Source organism: Leucopleurus acutus (assembly GCF_964270905.1).
Source record: "Leucopleurus acutus genome assembly, chromosome: 7".
In the NCBI taxonomy this organism is placed as follows: domain Eukaryota; kingdom Metazoa; phylum Chordata; class Mammalia; order Artiodactyla; family Delphinidae; genus Leucopleurus; species Leucopleurus acutus.
The window spans coordinates 4,929,928-4,950,074 of record NC_139150.1 but is presented as its reverse complement, the minus strand read 5'-3'; the positions used below and the strand labels follow the sequence as shown (position 1 = coordinate 4,950,074).

The following is a 20,147-nucleotide window of genomic DNA, read 5'->3' as shown; positions in this document are numbered from 1 at the left end:
TTGAATCTCTCTGGTTTTATTCCTTGGAAGTCAAACGCTGCAGCCTTTTAAATGTTGTAATCACTTCAAATCCTTTTGGAAGGGAAGGGCATAAGCCTTAAAAAATAGTTTAAAGAACTGTGCTACCACAATGCTAAAAATTTCTGAATTCATTTCCCTTTCTGCCTAAACTTTTTTCTTTCTTTTCGTAACAAATGAAGTGCAATGCCTCTGACGCTACCTTAGAACCGCCAGGCTACGCTCTTCGAGATTCTCATCGTGAGAGAAAAGCCCGAGGTCAGCCTGGGGCGCGACAGCAGATGCCCACAGCTCCTTAGAGCCCGTGAGCGCACTCAGGCCTGGGCTCTGCTGCGGCAGGACAGATGGACGAGCTTTGGGACAAGAATCCCACAGTGTCATCACATCCTGCAAAGGGTCTGCCGACACCTGCCAAACGTGGAGGAGAGTGAGGCAGGGCCTGAATCTGAAGTCCCTGCCAGGCTCACTCCCACCACAGGTGCTGGAACTTGACAACAGCCCACCCAGCACAAACATGCACACTGCTCACTCAAGTGTCCTTTGCATTTTGGTACAAAATTCAGGATTTCTGAAACCCACGGCCAAGAAGGAGGAAGAAGAAATGAAGTTTTAAACTAGCCAGAGGTCAAAGCCACTCTACCCTTAAGCGTTTTTGCGAAGCTACGTGCTTACATGTTACCTGGACCGAGAGCTGCTGCCACTCAAGGGACAGGCACAGCCTCCCTCTGTCCCCCTGCTGCCCGCCCTGCCCTCCTAGGCTGTGTGGATCAGTCTAGAGCTCCTCCCGGCTCCTTGGTGAGGCCAAGGCCCTCTCACCCCATGAGCCCCACTGGCTGCTGGTTTATATCAGACCCAGGATACTGCCTGGGAACCGACTCATCTTTACACATTTCATTCCCCATCTAACTTACAAACTCAAGGCCGACCCTTGGACACAGGCAGGTGAATTAGTGGAAGTGCTGTACCGACACCGAAGGCTTAGATTCCTACCAGTCCCGATTCGTCCACATCTCTTCTTTTGAGAGAAGCTGGGGGTGGTGGACCCCTGGCTCGGCTGCTCTGCCCACCGAGGGCTGTGGGGCCTGAGCATCCAGTGCCCCATGCTTCACCTGGCCTCTCAGGGCAGCCATCCAGGCCTGGCCTTGCTGGGGATGGCAGAGGGGTGACGGGTTTGGCTTTGGGGACTCTCCATTTCACCTCTGGAGGATGCTCCCCTCACAGTGAGGCTCTCTCACTGGCTGGCAAGGTGCGCAGAGGAGACCTTGAGTGAAATGCACCAGCCAAGGGATGGAGGGACGGGACGGCCCGGTCCTGGGAGGCCAGCCTGTTTTGGGCAGTGGCTGAGGCCTCTCTCACGCAGGAGTCCGGTCCCCGGGCCTGTGGGATGCTCACTCCCAGCACGCAGGTGCTGCTGTGAGATATGCTCACAGATGCCTCTCCCTCGGCCGTGACTCCACCTAGTTTACGATTCATGGTCAATGCCGCTACGGTCAGGGTGTCTGAGTCCCCCCAAATTCTTATGTTGAAATCCTAACCCCCAGGGATGATGGGATCTGTGCCACAGAAAAGAGGCTCCAGGGGGATGCCACGAAAAATCTGTGACCAGGAAGAGGGCCCTCACCTAACCATGCTGGCACCCTGATCTTGGACTTCCAGCCTCCAGAACCGTGAGAAATAGACTTGCTATTATAAGCCATCCAGGCTTTGGTATCTTGCTACAGCAGCCTGAACGAAGCAAGGCAAATGCCAACTCTGGAGTCCCGACACGTCCTCACTGGCGCCCCCTCTTGTCCACGCCCCATGTAAGTGTGTTGAGCACTCAAGTGAGCCCCACAGTAGCCAAGCACCCGTTCACACGCACACGCAGGGTGGGGCCTTTTCTGGGAGGCGGAAGAATTGCCTAGAGGGCACGTTCTCAAGTCACACAGACCTGGGCTTGGGTCCTGGGCTCTCTCTCTACCTGTGTGACCTTGGGCAGGTGAAGTAAGTTCTCGAGCCTCAGTCACTTCCTCTTTAAAATGGGGATGAAAACAACAGTTCTCCTCTTACAGGGTCTCTGTGTGGATTTACTGAGACGCCCCGTAAGTCCCGCTGTGTGACAAGCCATCAATGTCTGCTAGCCTCTCCTGCCCTCCAAAATACCCTCAGGAACTCCTCTAAAAACAGCCAAGGCATTTAATTAATTAATTCAAAACATATTTACTGAATGAGGGAATACTTAGGAATAGATTCTAATGTTATTAACTAAAGTGCCTAGACTATCACCTGACTCAGCAGAGCATCGACTGCGGGTGTGGACAGTAGTGGACAAGCTTCCCTTGCTGTGCAGGTGCGGGTCTGAAGCGGGAGGCTGGGGAGGCCACCAAGGGTGCGGACTGCAGGGGAGCGGGCAGCCGCCAAGGAAAAGGGAAGGAAGATGCCCGTCTCTCGGACAAAGCGTCCAGGCCGCCCTCCGCAACAAGGCTGCAGCAGCTCTGGTATTCAAGCTATGCAGTCCTGCTGGGACAGGAGCCAAGCCGGAAAATCACCTTCCAGTGGGCGGGGAGACGCGGTCCCTCCGGCGGCCCTTCACACTCATTCCCATACCACGGTCAACAAGCCCGGTCTCCACTGACTCCCCAGAGAAATGTTTCCAGGCCCTTTAAGATCATATTTATTCACACGGGCAGGGAGAAAGCAGGGCTGGCCGCTGAGCAGAAACACCCCTGCACCACAGCCTGGAGCTTATCTTAGGGTCTGGCTGGTGCCCGGCTTTGCTGCTGCACTCCGCGGCAGGGATTTTTATTTATAGCCAGAGTAAGGCTGTTTGGGCCGAGGAGGAGTTATGATGTGAGGGCTGCCTGTCTGGAGATGGCAGATCTCTGCAGAAGGTCTAGGATTGCTGGTGCAAGGTGCTGGGGAGGAGAGCAGTCAGGAGGGGGGCGCACCTGGCCCCCACACCAGCCCTGATCACACAATCAAAGCGCTGGCAAGAACCATCTCATGATGATGATGGTGACGATGACGATGACAGCTATTCTTACAGAATGCTTCCTGCTGGTCAGGTGAGGTGTTAAAGGTTTTACCTGAATCACCTCGTTTACTCCACACGAAGTGCTGCTGTTAGGATCCTTATTACAGGGATGGAGAAACGGGCTGCATGGGAAAGCCACGTACCTAGTAACACATGGCTCGGCTCAGCAGAGACGGTGCTGGGGCAGCCACCTCACACTCAGGGAGTGCCCTGGGCACGTGACAGGCCCTAAGCGCGCGGTCCCGCAGCGCTGCAGAATCCTGCCGGCTCACTCCACTTGGAGACCTCCTGAGGGGTGACCAGCCTGCAAAAGGCAGTGAGCCACAGTTTAATATAGCAGCCGGGGACGCAGCGAAAAGATCTGCCCTCGTGGGAGACACAGGAGCTAGCACCCCACTCTTTTGAAAACATACACCTGAAAGAACCGCGGAGAGAGTCTTCTGGGTGTAAAGGATGAGGGAGGCTGATGTGATGTGTGGCCAGTCACATGCTAAAAAGCAAAGCCACCCGAAGCCGGCCAGGCACCAGTTTTCAGGGTCACTTCCTTTCCATCATATCCTGGCATGAAAAACGACTATGGACAGGCCCTGTGTTGTGTTGGCAAGAAAACAGGAAAGCAGATCTTCACATGAAAAATTCTGATTCCTCAATATGACAGACGTTCCATTTAATTCCATTGATTAGCAGAAAGCTGGGGGAGCCAGAGGGGGCAGCCAGCGAGCCAGCAGCTGCGAGCTGGAGCCACAGGCCAGAGGACCTTGACTGGTACAGCTACTCCACGGTGACTTGGGCTGCAAGCTCTGGAGAACGTTCAGCTCTACCGATCATGGGGAAAACGCGCTCATCGGAGTGAATGGACGTATTGTTGCGGGCAAGTGTTTGGAAGTATAGAGAATTCCAGAGATCAGTCATTACTGTATCCTCTTGGCTCAAACAAGGCTTATGATTTCAGTGTTTTTGGACGCTACTTAGCAAAACAGATAAGCTACTGGTCAGCTTGTTTGGGGGCTTAAATTTTTATCCATCATTTGTGAGAAAACATATTCACGGGAAGGTGCTTTTCTAGGGTGGTGTGGGCTTCCTTCCCCTATGGAGAGCCAGTGGGAACCACAGCCCAGGGCCAGTCCTGGGCTCTGAGGATGCTTCTTTCAACCAGGGCCTGCGAGTGTTGACACGATATGGGTGTCAGTTATTTCTCTTGGAAGGAAGTAAAGCTTTTAGCTGCTGCAAAACACACACGTCCATGATTTCCTGGGGAGGAATCTCCTGGAAAGAACCACATCAGATTTGGTTCTTAGATGGGACGTGATCACTCCTAGGTCACCAGGAAGGATTCTTGATAACGGTCCTTGTCACTCCATGTGGCAAACTGGCTGGAAGACTGCTCGTCTCCTCTCTCCTTCCTGGTCCCAGTTAATTACGTGTTTACGAAAGTCATCCTTTGGGTCTATCCTAGGTCCAGAGGGAACTTCCATCTTTGATGCGCTTCTGTTAATTTATAACAACTACATGTTAGATAATGTCCAAAGATGAGTTTCCGAAGCCAAGAGGCAGATTCTGAGGCCAAGGCCACAAGCTTCTGCACTTGCGATTTCTCTGCTCAAGGCGAGGACAGACACTGTTGTTGGTCCCATCATGTGAACAATGAGACAGCGCTCAGCTCACCCAAGAAAGGCAACATCAGCTTCATGCTGGATTCAAAAAATACCTTCTCTCTTTTTGAATAAAATTCTTGGTGGAGTCTATGTTTTAAACTCATTTCAAAATTCTAATCTGTAATTTTATAACAAAGGATGTAAAAGAACAAAAATGTTTTGCTCAGGAGAATTTTAGGACAGATGTAAGTAGAAATTTACTATGTTTCTTCTCATGTTCCATATTTTTGCAAGCTGAATCACAAGACCTTCCTCGAAAGCACTACGCTTTTGGCCCACGGTTTCGTGGCTAAGTACATTCTTGTGAGGACCTCCAATACGTTTCAGGATGCTCTGCATATTCATTAAATATTAACCTTAATAACATCAACTCTTCGTAAGAAAATTTAGTAGAGATTCCAAAATGGTCTGAACTTAGTTCTAGAAATCTGACTCAACTACTTTGTACTCAGTTTGCATTTAAACAGCACAACAAGGGCTCTAATTTATACTTACCTTTAGCACTATTTAGAGCCTGTAGCTACACTCTGTGTCAGAACACAAAGGACAAAAGCACGCCTCTCAACGTCCAGCCCGTGCACGGGCTTTTCTTTCTACTCAGCCTCATCGGGTCTCAATGCTTACTGGCCATTAAGCAATTCATAAATGTCAACTTGACACTGTATTTCACAGGGTGGGAATCTGGATTCTAACCTTAGCTCTGACTTAAAACTGATCAAATGGTTCAGTTTCTCTATTCTGGTGCCTCCATCTCCAGAACAGGGGTAAACATTCCATCACAGAGCAGGAAGGAAGGGCCTTTGACAAGTCGACAAGCAGCTTGAAAACATGAATGTAAAGGCAACTGTCAGTGTAGGAACAGCACCCTTTGGGTTCACATCACACAGGACCTTCACGAGGACCAGGGGCTCCTTTTGGTACCCGACCAGTCGACTGTCATGGACTGAGTCAGATGTACACGTGCAGTGAGGGGCTGCAGGGAAGTTCCTGTGTGTGAAGCAGCCTGCGGGCGCTGACCATCCACAATGCCGTGAGCGCCAACAACAGAGAGTCGGGGAGTCTTCAGAAGGAGGGGCAGAAACAGCTGGGTGGAGTGGCTGCTGCTGCGAGCCCCTGGGGCAAGGATCCCCAAGCCCCGGTCCTGCTTCTGGGCTACGACCAGTCCCGCCTCCTCGCTCGGCCCTTGCTGTCCACAGCAGGTGCACTAGGCTCGCTCCTGGACTCAGGCGGTGACCATCTCCTCCAGGGTGGGGGCTCGGCACAGAGCCGGGCTTCTCCGCTCCCCTGTGGGCAGCAGAAACCTGGAGGGTGCTTGGCTGCCTGTGCCTCCTGCCTCAAAGCTGTGTCTAGGCTTGGAGGGGCAGTGAACTCGGGCGTCACACTTCAGGGAAGCGATGGCCACACAAGCACCCCGGCTCGTTGAGGAAGGGCGGAAAAGCACAGGGTGAACTTCCCGGAGAAGCCAAATCATATTTCAAGGGCCCAGCAGACAAGAAGTGCCTGTGAGTCTCTCGGGCCAGAGAGCCAGCAGCCAGAGCCTCCTGGGTCAACAGAGAAAGAAAAAGAGGAAGAAAGAGGGTTCTCGGCCACAGCCTGGGATCAGTGCTTCTGATTCGTGGGAACGGAGAGCCTCTCCCGTGATGAGCCCGCTCAGGTTGTTCTGATGAAATGCTCGGAAGCAGGGAAAGACGGCCGGGATGGTGGGGTGGGGGAGAGCTGGACGCCTCCCTGTCACCGCTCCTAGTCAGGTCAGTGTCACAGAGCACCTGCGACTTGCTGCTGGGCCCTGACCCAGGTACAAGGTCCAAGAACATAAAAAGCCCAATCCCTACTCGCAGAGAAAAAGAGCCTGAGCTCTGCAGAAGAAAGAAAAACCACCCAACGGGCAGCACTGTGGTAATTCCTCCCTTTTTACTGATGCCGGCGTGCATCTTGCTCTACGTTATGCTCTTTATGTGCGTTTTCCCTTTAATCCTCCCGACAACTTCACGCCCCCAGTGACAGAGGAGGAAGCGGAGCTGGGGTGGCACGCTCAGGTCCACGCAGCAAGTAAGGACAAAGCCTGGTGGGGAAGGAATTGGGGGAGTGGGAAAGGGCCAGGACAGAGGAGAGAAGCCCAGGGGTGGGGTGGGAGGGGGGCAGGAGAAAGCGGTGGGAAGGCGGGGCCCGGGACAGGTGGGCGGCCTGGCCCTGCAGGGACGGGGTGACACTTTGGTCTGCCTGTGCTGCTTTGCGGGGAAGGAGGGCGGCCGGCTGCGGCGGCAAGGCTGGAAAGGAGGCCACGGTGGCCACACCGGGGGCGGCGATGGGGTGGAGAGAAGGACCAGCGTGGGGTGGGCAACAGGACGGGCCACAGGGCTTGGTGACTGGGTGTGCACGTGTCCCGTGAAAACGAGGCGCGTACGTGGGGCTGGGGGGACACGATGAGCTCAGTTCTCACCTGGGCAACTCAGTGGATGGGGGGAACACGCACAGAAATCACCGGGACGGGGGGCCGAGGGCTTTGGCCCGTCCCGCGAGGCAGGCGTGTGGCGGGGGTGGATCCCTAATCCCAGGGGGCCCAGAGTCTAGCGAGGAGACACCAGCACCTGCCCACTACGCTCCGTGGTGAGGCCCCCCAAAATGGGGCAGAGCCTGAGAGTCCACGGCTTCCGGGCACCTGAGTGGCCCCCGGGGTTGCCTGGGCTGCAGCAAGCCGCAGAGGCGCCCGCAGACTCTCTGGCGGGCGGCATCATGGTCCTGGCTTGCCCGATGCTGATGGCGCCGGGGCTGCTCCCCAGGAAAGCCCACAGAGTCAGGCAGGCCAACGGCACAACGCCCCCCAGGAGAGGTCAGCTCGGGGACACACCTGCCCGTCCCTGGGCCCCAGTACTGCCCACAGACACGCCCCCTTCTCTCAGAGTGAGTTCTCTCTAAGCAGGGCAGGAAGCCATAAGGAGAAGGTGGCAGCAGGAAGAAACAAGAGGCAGGCACGGGAGGCAGGAATACATTTTTCCCAGCAGGAGGGCACATGCTGTGCTGTGACGTGCTGAGCAGCCGGCCCGCTCGTGACTCCGGCCCACAATCCCTTTCTCACCCGGCTCCGTCGTCTCTTCTTTCCCGCCTCCTCCCCCTTCCCCGTCTGGCCTCCAGACCTGTCAGAGTGCCCCGGTCTCCGGGATGCCTGTGACGGGAGGTCAAGGAGGGGGCCGGACAGAGCGAGTCTCCCCCGGCTGGGCCCTGAAGGACACGCGTGCTGCGGCACGAGAGCCTGCGCCCAGCCCTCAGAGAGTCACTGTCAGCGGCTCCACACATCTCCCCCCTTTAAACTGAAGTCCTCAACATGACACACCCTTGACTTTGTTACCCGAAAGATTTTTAAAAACAGATGACAGTTATTATGGGTATTTCCTAAGTTCTTAAAACCTGGGTCTTCTAGTAGTTTTACTTCTCCAGAATCATTTCGGAAGCCAAGATGGTAAAGAAAGTATTTCAACAGATTCCTAGCATCCAGATAGATCCCTTGGTGATAGTAAATAGCAGTTGGCAAAGAAAGGATGTACCAGAAAATAGTTCAGGAGACGGCGGAGTTCTCTAACGTCGCCGTTGCAATACCTGGAGGGCACTGGCAACTCCAACGGTTACTGACAGACTCTCAGTAACACCTTGGTCAAGGGTAAGGTGAATATGGACCCAACCCAAAACTTTCAAGATTGGCACCACTAGGGTTCAGAATGACAGAAAACGTAAGCCAGAGGAGGGAGATGGTGAGGAAACGGCACGTGGGACTTCAGGGTGAGGGGGGGAAGGGCTGGTGCTGGAGGGACGAGAAGCGGGTGGAGGTGGAAGGCGGGCAGCCAGCACAGGCTGGGCCGCAGTGAGAACAGGGCAGGCAGCCCAGGGGGTACAAGTGATGGAGGAGAATCCAGGGACAGGAGCAGACGCCAGCACCACGTCTGAGAGCTGTTTCTAGGAGGGCCCGCCACTCAAACCCTTACCAGTGTCACCAAGGGGCAGGCCCATTGCAAGGCCCAGCACAATCAGAACAGGAACGAGGGCGTCGGCCTCCCAGCCCGGGGGAGGCTGCACCTAGCTCTCCACGTCATTCTGGTCTCACGGTCACTCATCGTTTCCCTGAACGCCTTCTCCTATCAAACTGGTCTTAATACCCTGGACACCACACGTCAGTCCGGCTGCGCGTCTCCTAGGATCACAGCGCGTGGCGGGAAGGACAGGGAGTCTGTGGACGGGGGGCTAAGCAGACCCAGCCGGAGACCGCGAAGAGGAGGGTGGGCGCCAGGCAGGAACGGGAGCAGGAACGTGTCTGGCACACAAGTGGGGAAAGAGCTCAAGACCGGCCTGAGCCCCGGAGGGCCGCACCCACAAGGCAGCTTGGGGAGCAGCTGGTCTGGGGTAAGGGGCAGGACACGTGGAAGGGCTGGCTACTGTCACTACCCTCCAGCCCACTCACCCAGGACCTCAGTCCTGCGTGCTTATACTTGAGACAATCTTCCTTCCAGAATGTATGCCAGGCCTTCCCGGCCTCATCTTCCGGCAGGGCCCTCGGTGTGGAACAACTTTGACTAGACTTCCCTGACCTTTATCTCCCTGAAATCCTAACTGTCCTTCACACCACCACTCAAGCGCCCCTTCCCCACAAAGCGCCGCCTGGCACTGTCCTGGCTCCACAGACCATCTGCGCCTCTCATGCTGTTACACTCTGCCCGGGCCGGAGTCTCTTTTATGCCCAACTTATTCTGCCTACTCAGTTGCAAGGGCTTCTCAAGGATGATGGGGCCATCCTACTCGCTCTGGATCCTTCTTGCTGCCTGACCCGCACTAGGAGAGGCTCCGTGCTTATTGAATTAAACTTATCCTGGGATCCTGGGAAGAGGGAACAAGCATGCTTTTTCAGCACCTACTTCATTTTACATTGAGCAATGCAGGTGAACTGCTCTACAATTCCCTTGGCAAGGTTTTCGATCTTCCTGTTACATGGCAGAAGTAACAGGTCACTGGACCAAGAACTGTGTGCCGTGTCTTCAGATCTGGCACCTGCTGTATTCCTATGAGGCAGCCCTTGGGAATTCCATGCTGGACTGACGACACAGGCCCAGGGACATTTGGGAATAAAGGGCTGCTCTGAGAGCATGTCAAAGCCCTTCTGTCTGGGGCTCATCTTAGAACGTAGCAGAGAATATACGAAGAATACACTGGTATTACACTAAATCATTTCTCCGGCGTTTCAGCATTTCAAATGTCAAGTGTTGCATACATTTAGGCCATTACTAACAGCTCTTGAGGCCTGGAGGGACTTTCCTTTAAGTGAAATAAAGCACCTTTCTTAGCTCACTCCCCTCAGGCTCCTTTGTGGAGCTGCCGCTGAGAACGCAACATTTCTGCTGCAAGATGCCGTAAGACTCCCCTACGTGCCAGGGCTGAAAACCATGACGTACTCATACCCAAACTTAATTAAAATGCCCTCAAATTTTCTTCAATTCCATAGTAAACAGTCCAATGCATTGACAGTCTTCTACCCCAAACTACTCAAAAGGGATATTGTAGACACCCTTAGGAAAACTCACACTTACTTTCTGTTCACAGAGGGGGGAAAACTGTCAAGAGCTGGGATTGTCTACAAGCCAAGTTTAGCAAGATTTGTGAAAGGAGCTTGCCAGAGGTGCGTGCTGAGGAAACAGAGGGCGTCTGTGCACCAGGGCAGGGCTGGGGGTGGGGCGAGTGGTGTTTAGCCTTTCTACAGCACGTATGGTTGGTGCCGGCTCTAAAAAGCTAGGCCCTAGCACACTGAAGGGAGGACTGCGCCCCAAGGGCCTCACAACGGGCAGGCGCAGCTTAAACCGGGCGCTGGATGGCTCCCAAATACAGAAACTGGACAAGACCACACTGGGAACCCAAGCTTGGAGAGGTCTCCAAAAGTCACCAGGTCAACCTTGTCATTCATAGAGGGAAAGGGAAGTGCAAGCAGGTTAGGCCACTTGCCCAAGCTCTCCTGTACAGAATCAGAGCAGAGCCAAGACCAGAGTCCAGACCTCTAAGAGAAAGCGCAACAGTAATAAACTTCCTAGGCTTCCTGCGCGCCTGCGAGTCTCCTGTGAGTTTACTTAATCCTCCCACTCACGAACTGCTATAAGAGGCAAGGAAAAGTACAATCCCAAGGGACAGAAACTGAGGCCTGGGGAGGATAAACCGATTTTAAGTGGAGCCCAAATGTGCCCCCTTGCCAAGTTCTTTCCCCTGACATCCGGAGTTTCATTGGAACAGATTAATTGCGTCAGCACAGCCACACTACTAAACTGTGTCCTAGGCAATGACAAGCAGTTGCTGTCGCTTTAAGCCACAAAGTTTTGGGGTGGTGTGTTGCGTAGCAAGAGTCAGCAAAAGCTAACTGATACAGCTCTCAAACTCAAACTCCGTCATGCTGGGCATAACCTGCTCGCCGGGGCTTTGCTTCCTGCGTGAGGACTATTCCTTTTTAAACACAGAACACTACAGGGCTGACCCAAGGCCCAGTGTGAGAATGGAATAAAAAGGCCAAGACATCCCTGCCAGTTTACGCCTGGGTGATGACGTTCCAAGCGTGGCCGCTAATGATCCCCACCCCACCGGCTCACACAGTCCTTTGGGCCACAGCCAGCCAACCACGCATACCCTTTCCCATCTAGTGCAGGGGCCTGCGGAGAGACAGAGCCGGCGATGGGCAGCAGCACACACGTCGGGAGGCAGGAGCGACAAGGGAAAGATCTCGCTCACCAGTTTCCCAGTAGCGAGCAGCAGGGAGCGACTCACCGAGGGCACAGGTAAGTTGCCGTGCCGGCTGAGAAAGGAGTTAGAGACGGACACACTGATGCCCTGAGTGGCACTGCCGTCCTCGGGAGTGAAGGCCACTTTAGTTTGCTGGACACAGTAGGAGACAGAGGAGAAGGAAGCAGCAGCACAGGAGGCCTGCTGGACAGAGGAAGAAGAGAGAAGACAGGGAAGGAGGGAGAAAAGCAGAGAACAGTCAGGCATGTACACATGAAGGCTAAACAGGCTGCTACCCGACTCTGCTGGGACATTCTGGAGAGGGATGGCTTCCCGGCCCAGCTCAGGGGTTAAGGATGCCTGCCAAAGGTGACCTGGGTGAGTGGGCGCCCTCTTCACTTCTGGGTCCGCTGGAAGTGGCGGTAAGGTGGGAGGAGCCACGCAGACCTGGGTGAGTCCCTGCTCTTCCACTTATTTCGGGCCCCAGACCCCCCTCTGTGGGGTGGCTGTGCTCCGGCAGAGTGCAGAGGGGGAGCCAGGCTGCCTGGGTTTAATCTGAGCCCCGCCATTCGTGACCTGCCTGGCCCTGGGCATTACTCAAAGCTCTCTGTGCCCCAGGTTGTCATCTGTAGGATGTGGGGAACATGGTGCTGGGCGGTATGCACGGAAAGCACTTAGAACCAGCCTCCCTCGGCGCACGCGGGCCAGCAGGTGTAACCAGCACTCTCACTTCTGTCTGGAAAAATGGGGTCACACTTCTTGCGTCTGCCCTGGAGAAGGGATGCCAAGCAGCCGGCCCAGGGCATGGCACACGTGTGCCCAGGCTTCAGTCAGAGCTGGGCGCGGCTCCCAAATCTTCCACTTCTGGCAGTGGGCTTTGAGTCAGTCTCTCCAGCTCTCTCAGCCTCAGTTTACTTAAAATGGGGGTGCCAGGGGCCGTGGGGAGGATCGTGCGACGCCATACGAAAGCCCCGGTGCTCACTCAGGGTGGTGTTCAACAGGGTGTAGGCCCACCTCCCGGGCCCCCGGCAGGCCTCTCCCCAGAGCTGCCCTCTCCGCCACCCTGCCACAGGTGAGGCCGTCTGACAGCTCTCTCACGCGGGCTGGGACTCGCGTGCGCTCCTTAGGGATCTCTCCCCAGTGCTCTGACGCCTATGGGCTACACGGTACAGAGAAGATGCCCAAGGCCGGCCGACAGGCACATGTGCACTCCGGCAGGAGGGGATGAGAAAACTTCACATTTCAACCTAACTGGCCCAGCTGTCCAACCAAACATTTTAGGTCAGAGGTCCCGGGGGCAGGCATTTATATTTCTGTGGTGACAATTCCTTCTTGAAATCCTAGAATCAATTTTCAATTTCTGTTCATATTCGGGCATGTTCAGGTGTCTGTGGGGTGAGCAGGACAGGTGAAAAACTAAGACCCTGAGCACAACTGCTGAAACACAGCTAGCTAGTGGCAGAACTGCGACCCACGACTCCCAGCCCGAGCCTGGCCTTTCCTCTACTAGACCAGGCTGTCCCCCAAGAGGCTGGTTGTGGCTCTGCGGGGCCAGCCCCAGAGCCCGCTGAGTGTAGGAAGGCTCGGGGATGCCTGGGGCCAGGCATGCTCGAGGCCCGATCACAGCACTGCTGAGGCCCAGACAGTTTCGAGGAGTCACCCAGGGACCTTTGTCGTCCGGTCGGCAGCTGCCTCCCAGAAGAGTCGGGGCACTACCTCACGTCCTCTTGCAATGGATAAAAGGCGGCCTGGCCAGCCACGCTGGGCCCCTCGCTGGTTAAATCACTACCAGATTGACCAGCATAAGAGCAAGACAGCACATGCAGCTCTGATAAAGTCGGGTTTCCTCTCCTGGAGAACACGGCTGGATGGGACATTTGGATTCCACACCCTGACCAGAGCCCACTCAGTTAGTAAACTGGTGGCAAAGAGAAAAGGGTTGAGAGGCGCACCCGCCGTGCCCCTCGTCTGGTCCCAGAGCTTCACAGCCTGCCCACGGCTGGACAGCCTGCCTCTGTGCCACCTACACGGAGTCCTTACACAGGAGGGGTTTTTGAAGGACGAACGGTGCGCCATGCCTGAAACACAAAGCGGCTCTGTGCAAAGCCATCCTGCTTCAATAGAGCTGGTTCTCACTGGGCCATCCCCGGCCAGGGCGGGGTGTTAAACCACTGGGCAGAGTGAGGCCCATTATGTAAATCAAGTCCACAGATGGCCCTCCACAGACCGTGCCCTGTGCTCTGATTGAGTCCCTCCTTTCTGGGAGGTCTATATTGGAGCCAAAGAAGAGAGAAAAAGGACCGTCAACAGAGAAAGCAAACATTCTGAGTACAAGCCAGCCCCAGCTGCAGGGGCTGCTCTGGAAAAGAGAGGTGCCACCCCCCAGGGTGGGGAGATGGTGCAGCAGGAGACAGGCCGCAGCGAGGGCACGAGAGCACGGCCCAGAGCCCTGGCTCGGAAGGAGAGGTGCCGAAACCTGCCCCAGGACCATCCCAGTTCCTAGAGACCCGTCAGGATGAGAGACTGGTTGCTGGGGGTGGAACAGCGAGGGGCACCCGGGAGGGGCCGCTTACCAGCTGCCGCTGCTTGGGGGGCAGGGCGGGGGGCGGGGCGAGCTCCTGCGGGGCATCCCCGGCGCTGAAAGAGTCGCTGAAGCCATACACCTCCATGAGGAGCTTGTTCTTCTGCTGGTAGATGTGCTCCTTCTGCGGCGTCCGGTAGAACATGGCGGGCTGCGGCTCCGAGTAGTCCTCGAGCAGCTGCATGTAGGCCAGCACTGCGGACACAGGGGGGCACTGGGCTGGAGACCGCCGTGCACAGATCCCCACCCTACCCCCTCACAGTGGCCAGGGTGAGGGCCCGGAGAGCCCACTCTGTACGACACTACCACGCGGACACCCGTGTCAAGGCGATGTGAACCCTGACTCGGCGACCATGGCGTGTCACAGGGGGTCACGGTGGAGGTGGTGACGGGGGGCGGGGGTGGTGGTGGGGAGCCGTGTGTGCGGGGAGGGAGGGCAAGATCTATGGGAACTCCCTGTACTTTCCGCTCAACGTCCCTGGGAACCTAGAACCGCTCTAGGGAATAGAGTCTGTTTTTAGAAAGGCGTAGGGGACACTCCACTCCGTGCTGAGAAGCCCTCGGGGCTTTCCAGCCTCCCCAGGGCCGTGGTCGTGGGCCGTGCGCAGGGCTCAGGGCACAGCGGGCGCCCAGTGCACGCTGCCCGCTCCTCTGGCTCTCTCAGTTCCCGGACCATGCTCGGGGCTTTCCACAGCGCTGTTCCAGGTGCTCTTCCCGCAACCCTGCTGCTACGCTGCCAGGCCCGACTCTCTCCCTCCTTTGGGCCTCGGGCTCAGGTTCCCTGACTTCCGTGGAGGCCTCTCACCGCCGGCTCTGCCCCAGCAGCCCCTCCTCAGGCCCGCGTTCCCTTCCGTCGGAGGCCTTCCCACTGCGCATCACGAGCTAGCTGGGCTTTTCTCCTTCGTCTGATTTTTCTGAGCACCTACTATGTGTTGGGCCCTGACCCAGGTGCTGGGACTACACAGGGGCCAGCAAAGCGAATCCTTCGCCTGCGTGGTGCTCACACCCTCCCCAGGGAGACAGAAAACAGGCCGAGGTGCGGTATGCGTGTCCCATGGAGGACAGTGAACTGGGGTGGCGATGGGGGTGCTTCTCTAGAATAAGGGTGAGGACGGGTGGAAGAGGCTTCCCGGCCAGGCAGAGGTCCACAGCCAGAACGAGGGTCCGGTGGGCAGAGCACAGCTGGTGAGGGGAGAGGGATGACCCAGGAGGTTGCATGGGGCTGTGTGAACGGGGTAAGGAAGCGGGCTTGATGCTGAGTTGGCGGGAACCCACAGAAGCCCCCCACCCCCACCCCGGGTGTGCCCGGAGCTGCTTCGTCTTGGGAAGACGGTTCTGGGCGGCTGTGCATGCTCAGGTGAAAGGCCGCGGTGGAGGTGGGGGTGGGGGTGAGAGTGGTTTGGTTCAGGAAGAATCTCCGAAGCAGGTGCAACAGGACTTACTGCCTCTCACTCAAGAGCTGAAGCTGCAGGAGGGCAGGGACCTTGTCCGTCCTGTCCGCTGCTGTATCAGTGGTGCCTAACACACAGCAGGCGTCCACACATATTTACAGAATGAACGAATGAAGAGAACGCATGTCCCCCCCGCATCTGTCCCTGCTCAGTGACTTGCTGAACCAGGCTGCAGCCCCGGGGGCGGGTCTTGCAGAGCACCCGCTGGGTAGGCGAGAAATAACCGTCACTAAGCTCAGTTCTCCCCCTCCAAGCCCAGAGGTTCTATGGAACATCCTCTGTACAGAGGGACGAACAGTGAGAAAAGAAGTGCTCACATTGAAACATAAGGATCCTCCTCTCTACAAGCCCTTTAAGAAGCCCTAGCCCCGGTGCTCTGTGACCACCTAGAGAGGTGGGATAGGGAGGGTGGGAGGGAGACGCGAGGAGGAGGGGATATGGGGATACATGCATAGCTGATTCACTTTGTTATAAAGCAGAAATTAACACACCATTGTAAAGCAATTATACTCCAATAAAGATGCTAAAAAAAAAAAAAAAAGCAGCCCTAGCCCTTGCCACTGCGGCCATCTGTCGCGGAGCCGCGGCCTCACGGCGCAGCTGCCTGCACCTGCGGGGCCCGCACAGCGGGCAGGCTCCCTCACCGGCACTGTGGCGCCACCGACGGAGCCCTTGGCCGCAGGCAGCGGCTCCGCGGCAGGTGTGAAGCCCTCAGCCCTCACGTGAGGGCATCAGCGTATACTTTATTTCTGACTTTTGGAGGCTAGTGATCCAAGCCCCATCTTCTGAGCCAGGCCTTTCTGAAGACTCCAGAGGGTTCTGGGAGAAGTGACAGTCTGGACCTGACAGCCGTCATCTGGTGTCCGTAGCTGTGAGGCTGGACTGGAGCAGAAGCCCTTTCTCCAACCCCAGTCTACCTCTGTGGATGGGATCTCGCACTTTCCACTCCCTGTCGCAAAGTCGAGGTCAAGGCAGGCCGGAACTGCTCCGCCCTTCCCCTTCTCTAGGTAGCGGAGGAAGCTCCTAGGTGTTAGGGCATCCTCTATACAGACGCGTGTTTGGAGGGAAAGGCACCGTTGCGCCCCTCAATACCTGCGTCAGAAATAAGTACTAACTTATTTACAGAGTTACCGCGCACGAACTAAGAGGGAGGTGAAGGGATGCGAGCACCTGCTAGGTGAAGCCAAAGTTCAGATACTAAGACACCATGGCAAGAACAAGTTTGCAGGGCTTAACTTCGTATTTTCAAATAACCAGAAAGTTGGGCTTAACTGGAGACCTCAACCAGTCAGAAATGAAAGGACAGAGATACTTTGCTGGGGAAGGCAGCTGTGAAGGTAGGGAGATGGTCTTTTTCTTCTCTGTACCTCAATGGGGGTCGAGGTAGACAGGAAATGCCTTTCTCCAAATACGTCTTTCTAGCACCCTTCACTGAAAGAGGGGTTCAAAGTTACCTTCTTTATTTAAAGGAATCAGTAAGAACATCTCAGCTCCAGAAAGCACAGAGTGGAGCTTGGCTGTAAAAGGTGGTTTCCCCCATAAAACCAGTGCTTCTCAAAGAGAAGCGCAGCTTGCAGTCCCCCTGGAACCCCACATCGCCTTTTCTCTAACACTGCACAAGCAACACCACTGGGTTCCAGGGCAAGATGCAAACCATGAAGACGACCCCAAATGCCCACGAATTGCTCCCTAAGGAGCCTGAATGCAAGCGCCTCTGCCTGACCAAAACCGAAAGCTTCAGCAAGGCTGCGATCTTTTCAGGAGCGCCATGAACTCCTTGATGCTGAGGTCCTTGTAGAGAGCTGCTAACCAAGCACAGAGAAGCAGCAGCGATGGTCGCCACCTTCTAAAATCAAGGAGGACCAGTCCACTTCAAAGGTAGCCCAGCACAAGGGCCCAGAGACTACCGCCACCGGCATCACTGGGAAGGCCCAGTGGGCACCTGGGGCTACGGGCAGACCGCGATGAGGAAGCTTGTCTGGCACAAGGGGCTCCCAGGGCCGGGGACCCTCGGAGCAACCCACAGGACGGGGATGCTCTCTGACACCGAGGCTGCGCGTGCACGAGCTCTGTCCAGCGTTAGCCAAGTATAAAGGTGATGATTATCTCCTCCTTTCCTTCAGAGCAACTCTGTGAGGAGTTTTCTACGGGGCTGCAGATTGGAACTCTTCAAGGGTCCTCTCGGGAAGTGAAGAGCAGACTCGAGACTAGGACTAAGCCTCAGGGAGCCTCAAGTCAGGGGTCCTTTCACAGGGCACCAAGGAGACCACCAGCTGCGCAGGGGTTCCTACTGTAAGCAGGCACAGGGCTCAGGGAAGTGGGGGGAGGCCTTCCTCCTCAGCCTGGGAGGCAGTGAGCTGAGCTAGGAAAAGACTGCTCAGAAACCCACATCTGCCACCCACTTCCTTGCTGATCTGATCTTGGGCAGAGGCTCAGTTCCTTTGAGCTCCAGTTTCTTCAGCTATAAAAAGGGGGCTAATGACACCCGGCCAGCCAGGAGGTTGGTAAGGACGAATACGACAGAGTATGTCAGAATATGTCAAGGGTGCCACACCGGAAGCGCTCAGTAGATTTTAAAGGTTTGCAGGCACAAGAGCTACAGACATTTACAGATGACATAGAGCCTAGAAATGGATGCCTAAATTAATAGGAAATATTTTCAGCCACAGGAGACTTGAGGCTATTCAAAAGGCAACAACGGACGCCTCCCCCTTTCCTTTTCTTCTCTGCCTGAAGCCGGCTGCCCACACCTGGTCTAAGAGCTCAGAGGGCGAGGCTCCTGGCTCCCCAGCCAGGCGGCACCACAAATCTGCTGTGGTTTGCACAGATGCAAGCCTGTTCTTGGTCTGGGTCCAGAAGATTCCTAGGAAAGGACAGGCAAGGGTGCGAGCCCTCAAGGGCACGCTGCTCAGTCAGGCCGGGTGGGTGGAGGGGAGAGGCCCACGGCTCTTTAGACACCTGTGCGTGTAGACAGGCGCAGAAGGAGACGTTCCTGGAGTTGCCGCTTGCAGCTCCCTCTACTAGCGGCCTGGTTTCTAGTGAGTGAACTTACGTGACAGACGGGAACAACATCATTAGCCCTACAGAGCCAGCTCTCCCTCCAGCTGGGGGACCATACCACCGAGGCCATTATACAAGCTGGGCGACACCCAGTGCGGTAACTAAGGCCAGGTCTCCCCTTCTGAGAATGGGCCGCTCTCGGCAGGGCCAGTCAGACGCTCTCACTTGGGAATTTGGAATGGATACTCAACTTCCAGGTCACAGAAGTCATCTGCTGGATGTTTCCACTGAGGCCAGGGAATCCTGGGGCTGTGGGCTGATGTGGCCACACACATATTGAAACACTGACAGCCAGTCTGCCCAAGGAAGATGAGGCAGAGCCGTGCGGGTGACGTGGGGAGAGGGCGGGGCAGAGAGACAGGCAACACAGAGCAGTCGGGGAGCCAGCAGAAAAGCAAATCCCTGCAGAACTCTACTTAGGACCTTGGAAAATATTCAAAATACAAAAATCCGAAATTTCAGCTCTACCCCTGGGCCCTAATAACATCATATATCAGATCATCTGGTCCAAGAAGTGTCCTCAGCAACTCCAACCAAGCAAATCTCAGATTCCAAGTGGTGACGTGACATTTCAGCGTCTGCAAACAGAACACAGAGCGGTACCAGGGTTCTCTCTAAACAGCCCCCTGCATTTCAGGGAGCCTTAGAAAACCCCTGTGGGTGCGATCAGGGCTATTTTAATTCAAATGTCTGTTCTGCTTTACCCAGAAGCAATGCCGTGATATTTGTTTCTCTCTGTCACCACGTGTTCGGGCCAGAAGGTCAACTGACTGCCATCTACAAGAGGCCAAATACTCTGTGGAGACCAGACCTGAGGTTCTGTCGAGACCAAAAGGAGATGTCAGCTTATCAGGCTTTAAAAACGATCCCCAGTACTGACAACACAAGGCTCCTGTAAGTGTCCACATACCTGTGGTTCTACCTTTTATGAAATTACGAGGCCACTGGTTTGATTCTGATCTAATGTTTCAATAAAACACCATTTTAGGTTACAAAAGGTGCTTCCCGACAATAGCTCAACAAAAGCTTACTGTGTTTGTTTTTCTTCTCTGGTAGAGGAGGAGGTTTTTCTGGGTCACCCGTTGATTCAGGAACAGTGAAATCACCCACAAATTCAACAGAGGCTGAGGAACCTCCTTGCTGAAAGGGAAGAATAGCAGCAAAAGGCGTGAAGGGGACGGACTGGACCGAGGCTGGGTTCTGCAGGTCCTCCTCGGAGATGTTGTCGTACTGCGAGGGATGCCGCTCGTAGGACGCCCTGCAGCCAGAGCTGTCCCCCGTCTGGGAGGCCGCGCTCCTGCGCTTCTTCTCGGGAAGAGCAGGCGGCACATCCATCTGCTGCCCTGGGGCCGAGGGCCCCTCTGGCTGGGGACAGCTGCCCTGAGGCAACTGGAAAGGATGGCCGAGAAACGGAGACCCAGACTCCCCCAAGGACTCTGGCAACGGGCTGAGGTTACAGGCCACTTGCTGAGGTATCTGGTCTGCGTCAGAGAGGTCTTGCTGGAGGAATTCGTAGTCAGGGTCGTAATGATCTGCGTTCACAACAGGAGAAACATACTGTGAGCCACCAGCCCCCACAGAAAGAAAAGCTCCCACGTTTCTTCCCTGACCCAGCGCTGCTCATTAGA

General features: G+C 55.6%; 1 protein-coding gene across 2 annotated transcripts in view; it reads right to left on the bottom strand.

Moving 5' to 3' along the window:
* RAPGEF1 (Rap guanine nucleotide exchange factor 1) overlaps positions 1-20,147 on the bottom strand; it is a 139,366-nt gene that overhangs the window by 23,367 nt on the left and 95,852 nt on the right. For both annotated transcript variants that reach the window (XM_082842491.1, XM_082842492.1), the window contains 2 exons: positions 19,551-20,051; positions 14,001-14,203 (listed from right to left, as the gene is read on the bottom strand). In XM_082842491.1, coding sequence (XP_082698617.1) covers positions 14,001-14,203; positions 19,551-20,051 — 704 coding nt within the window. The remainder of the gene's footprint in view (positions 1-14,000; positions 14,204-19,550; positions 20,052-20,147) is intronic.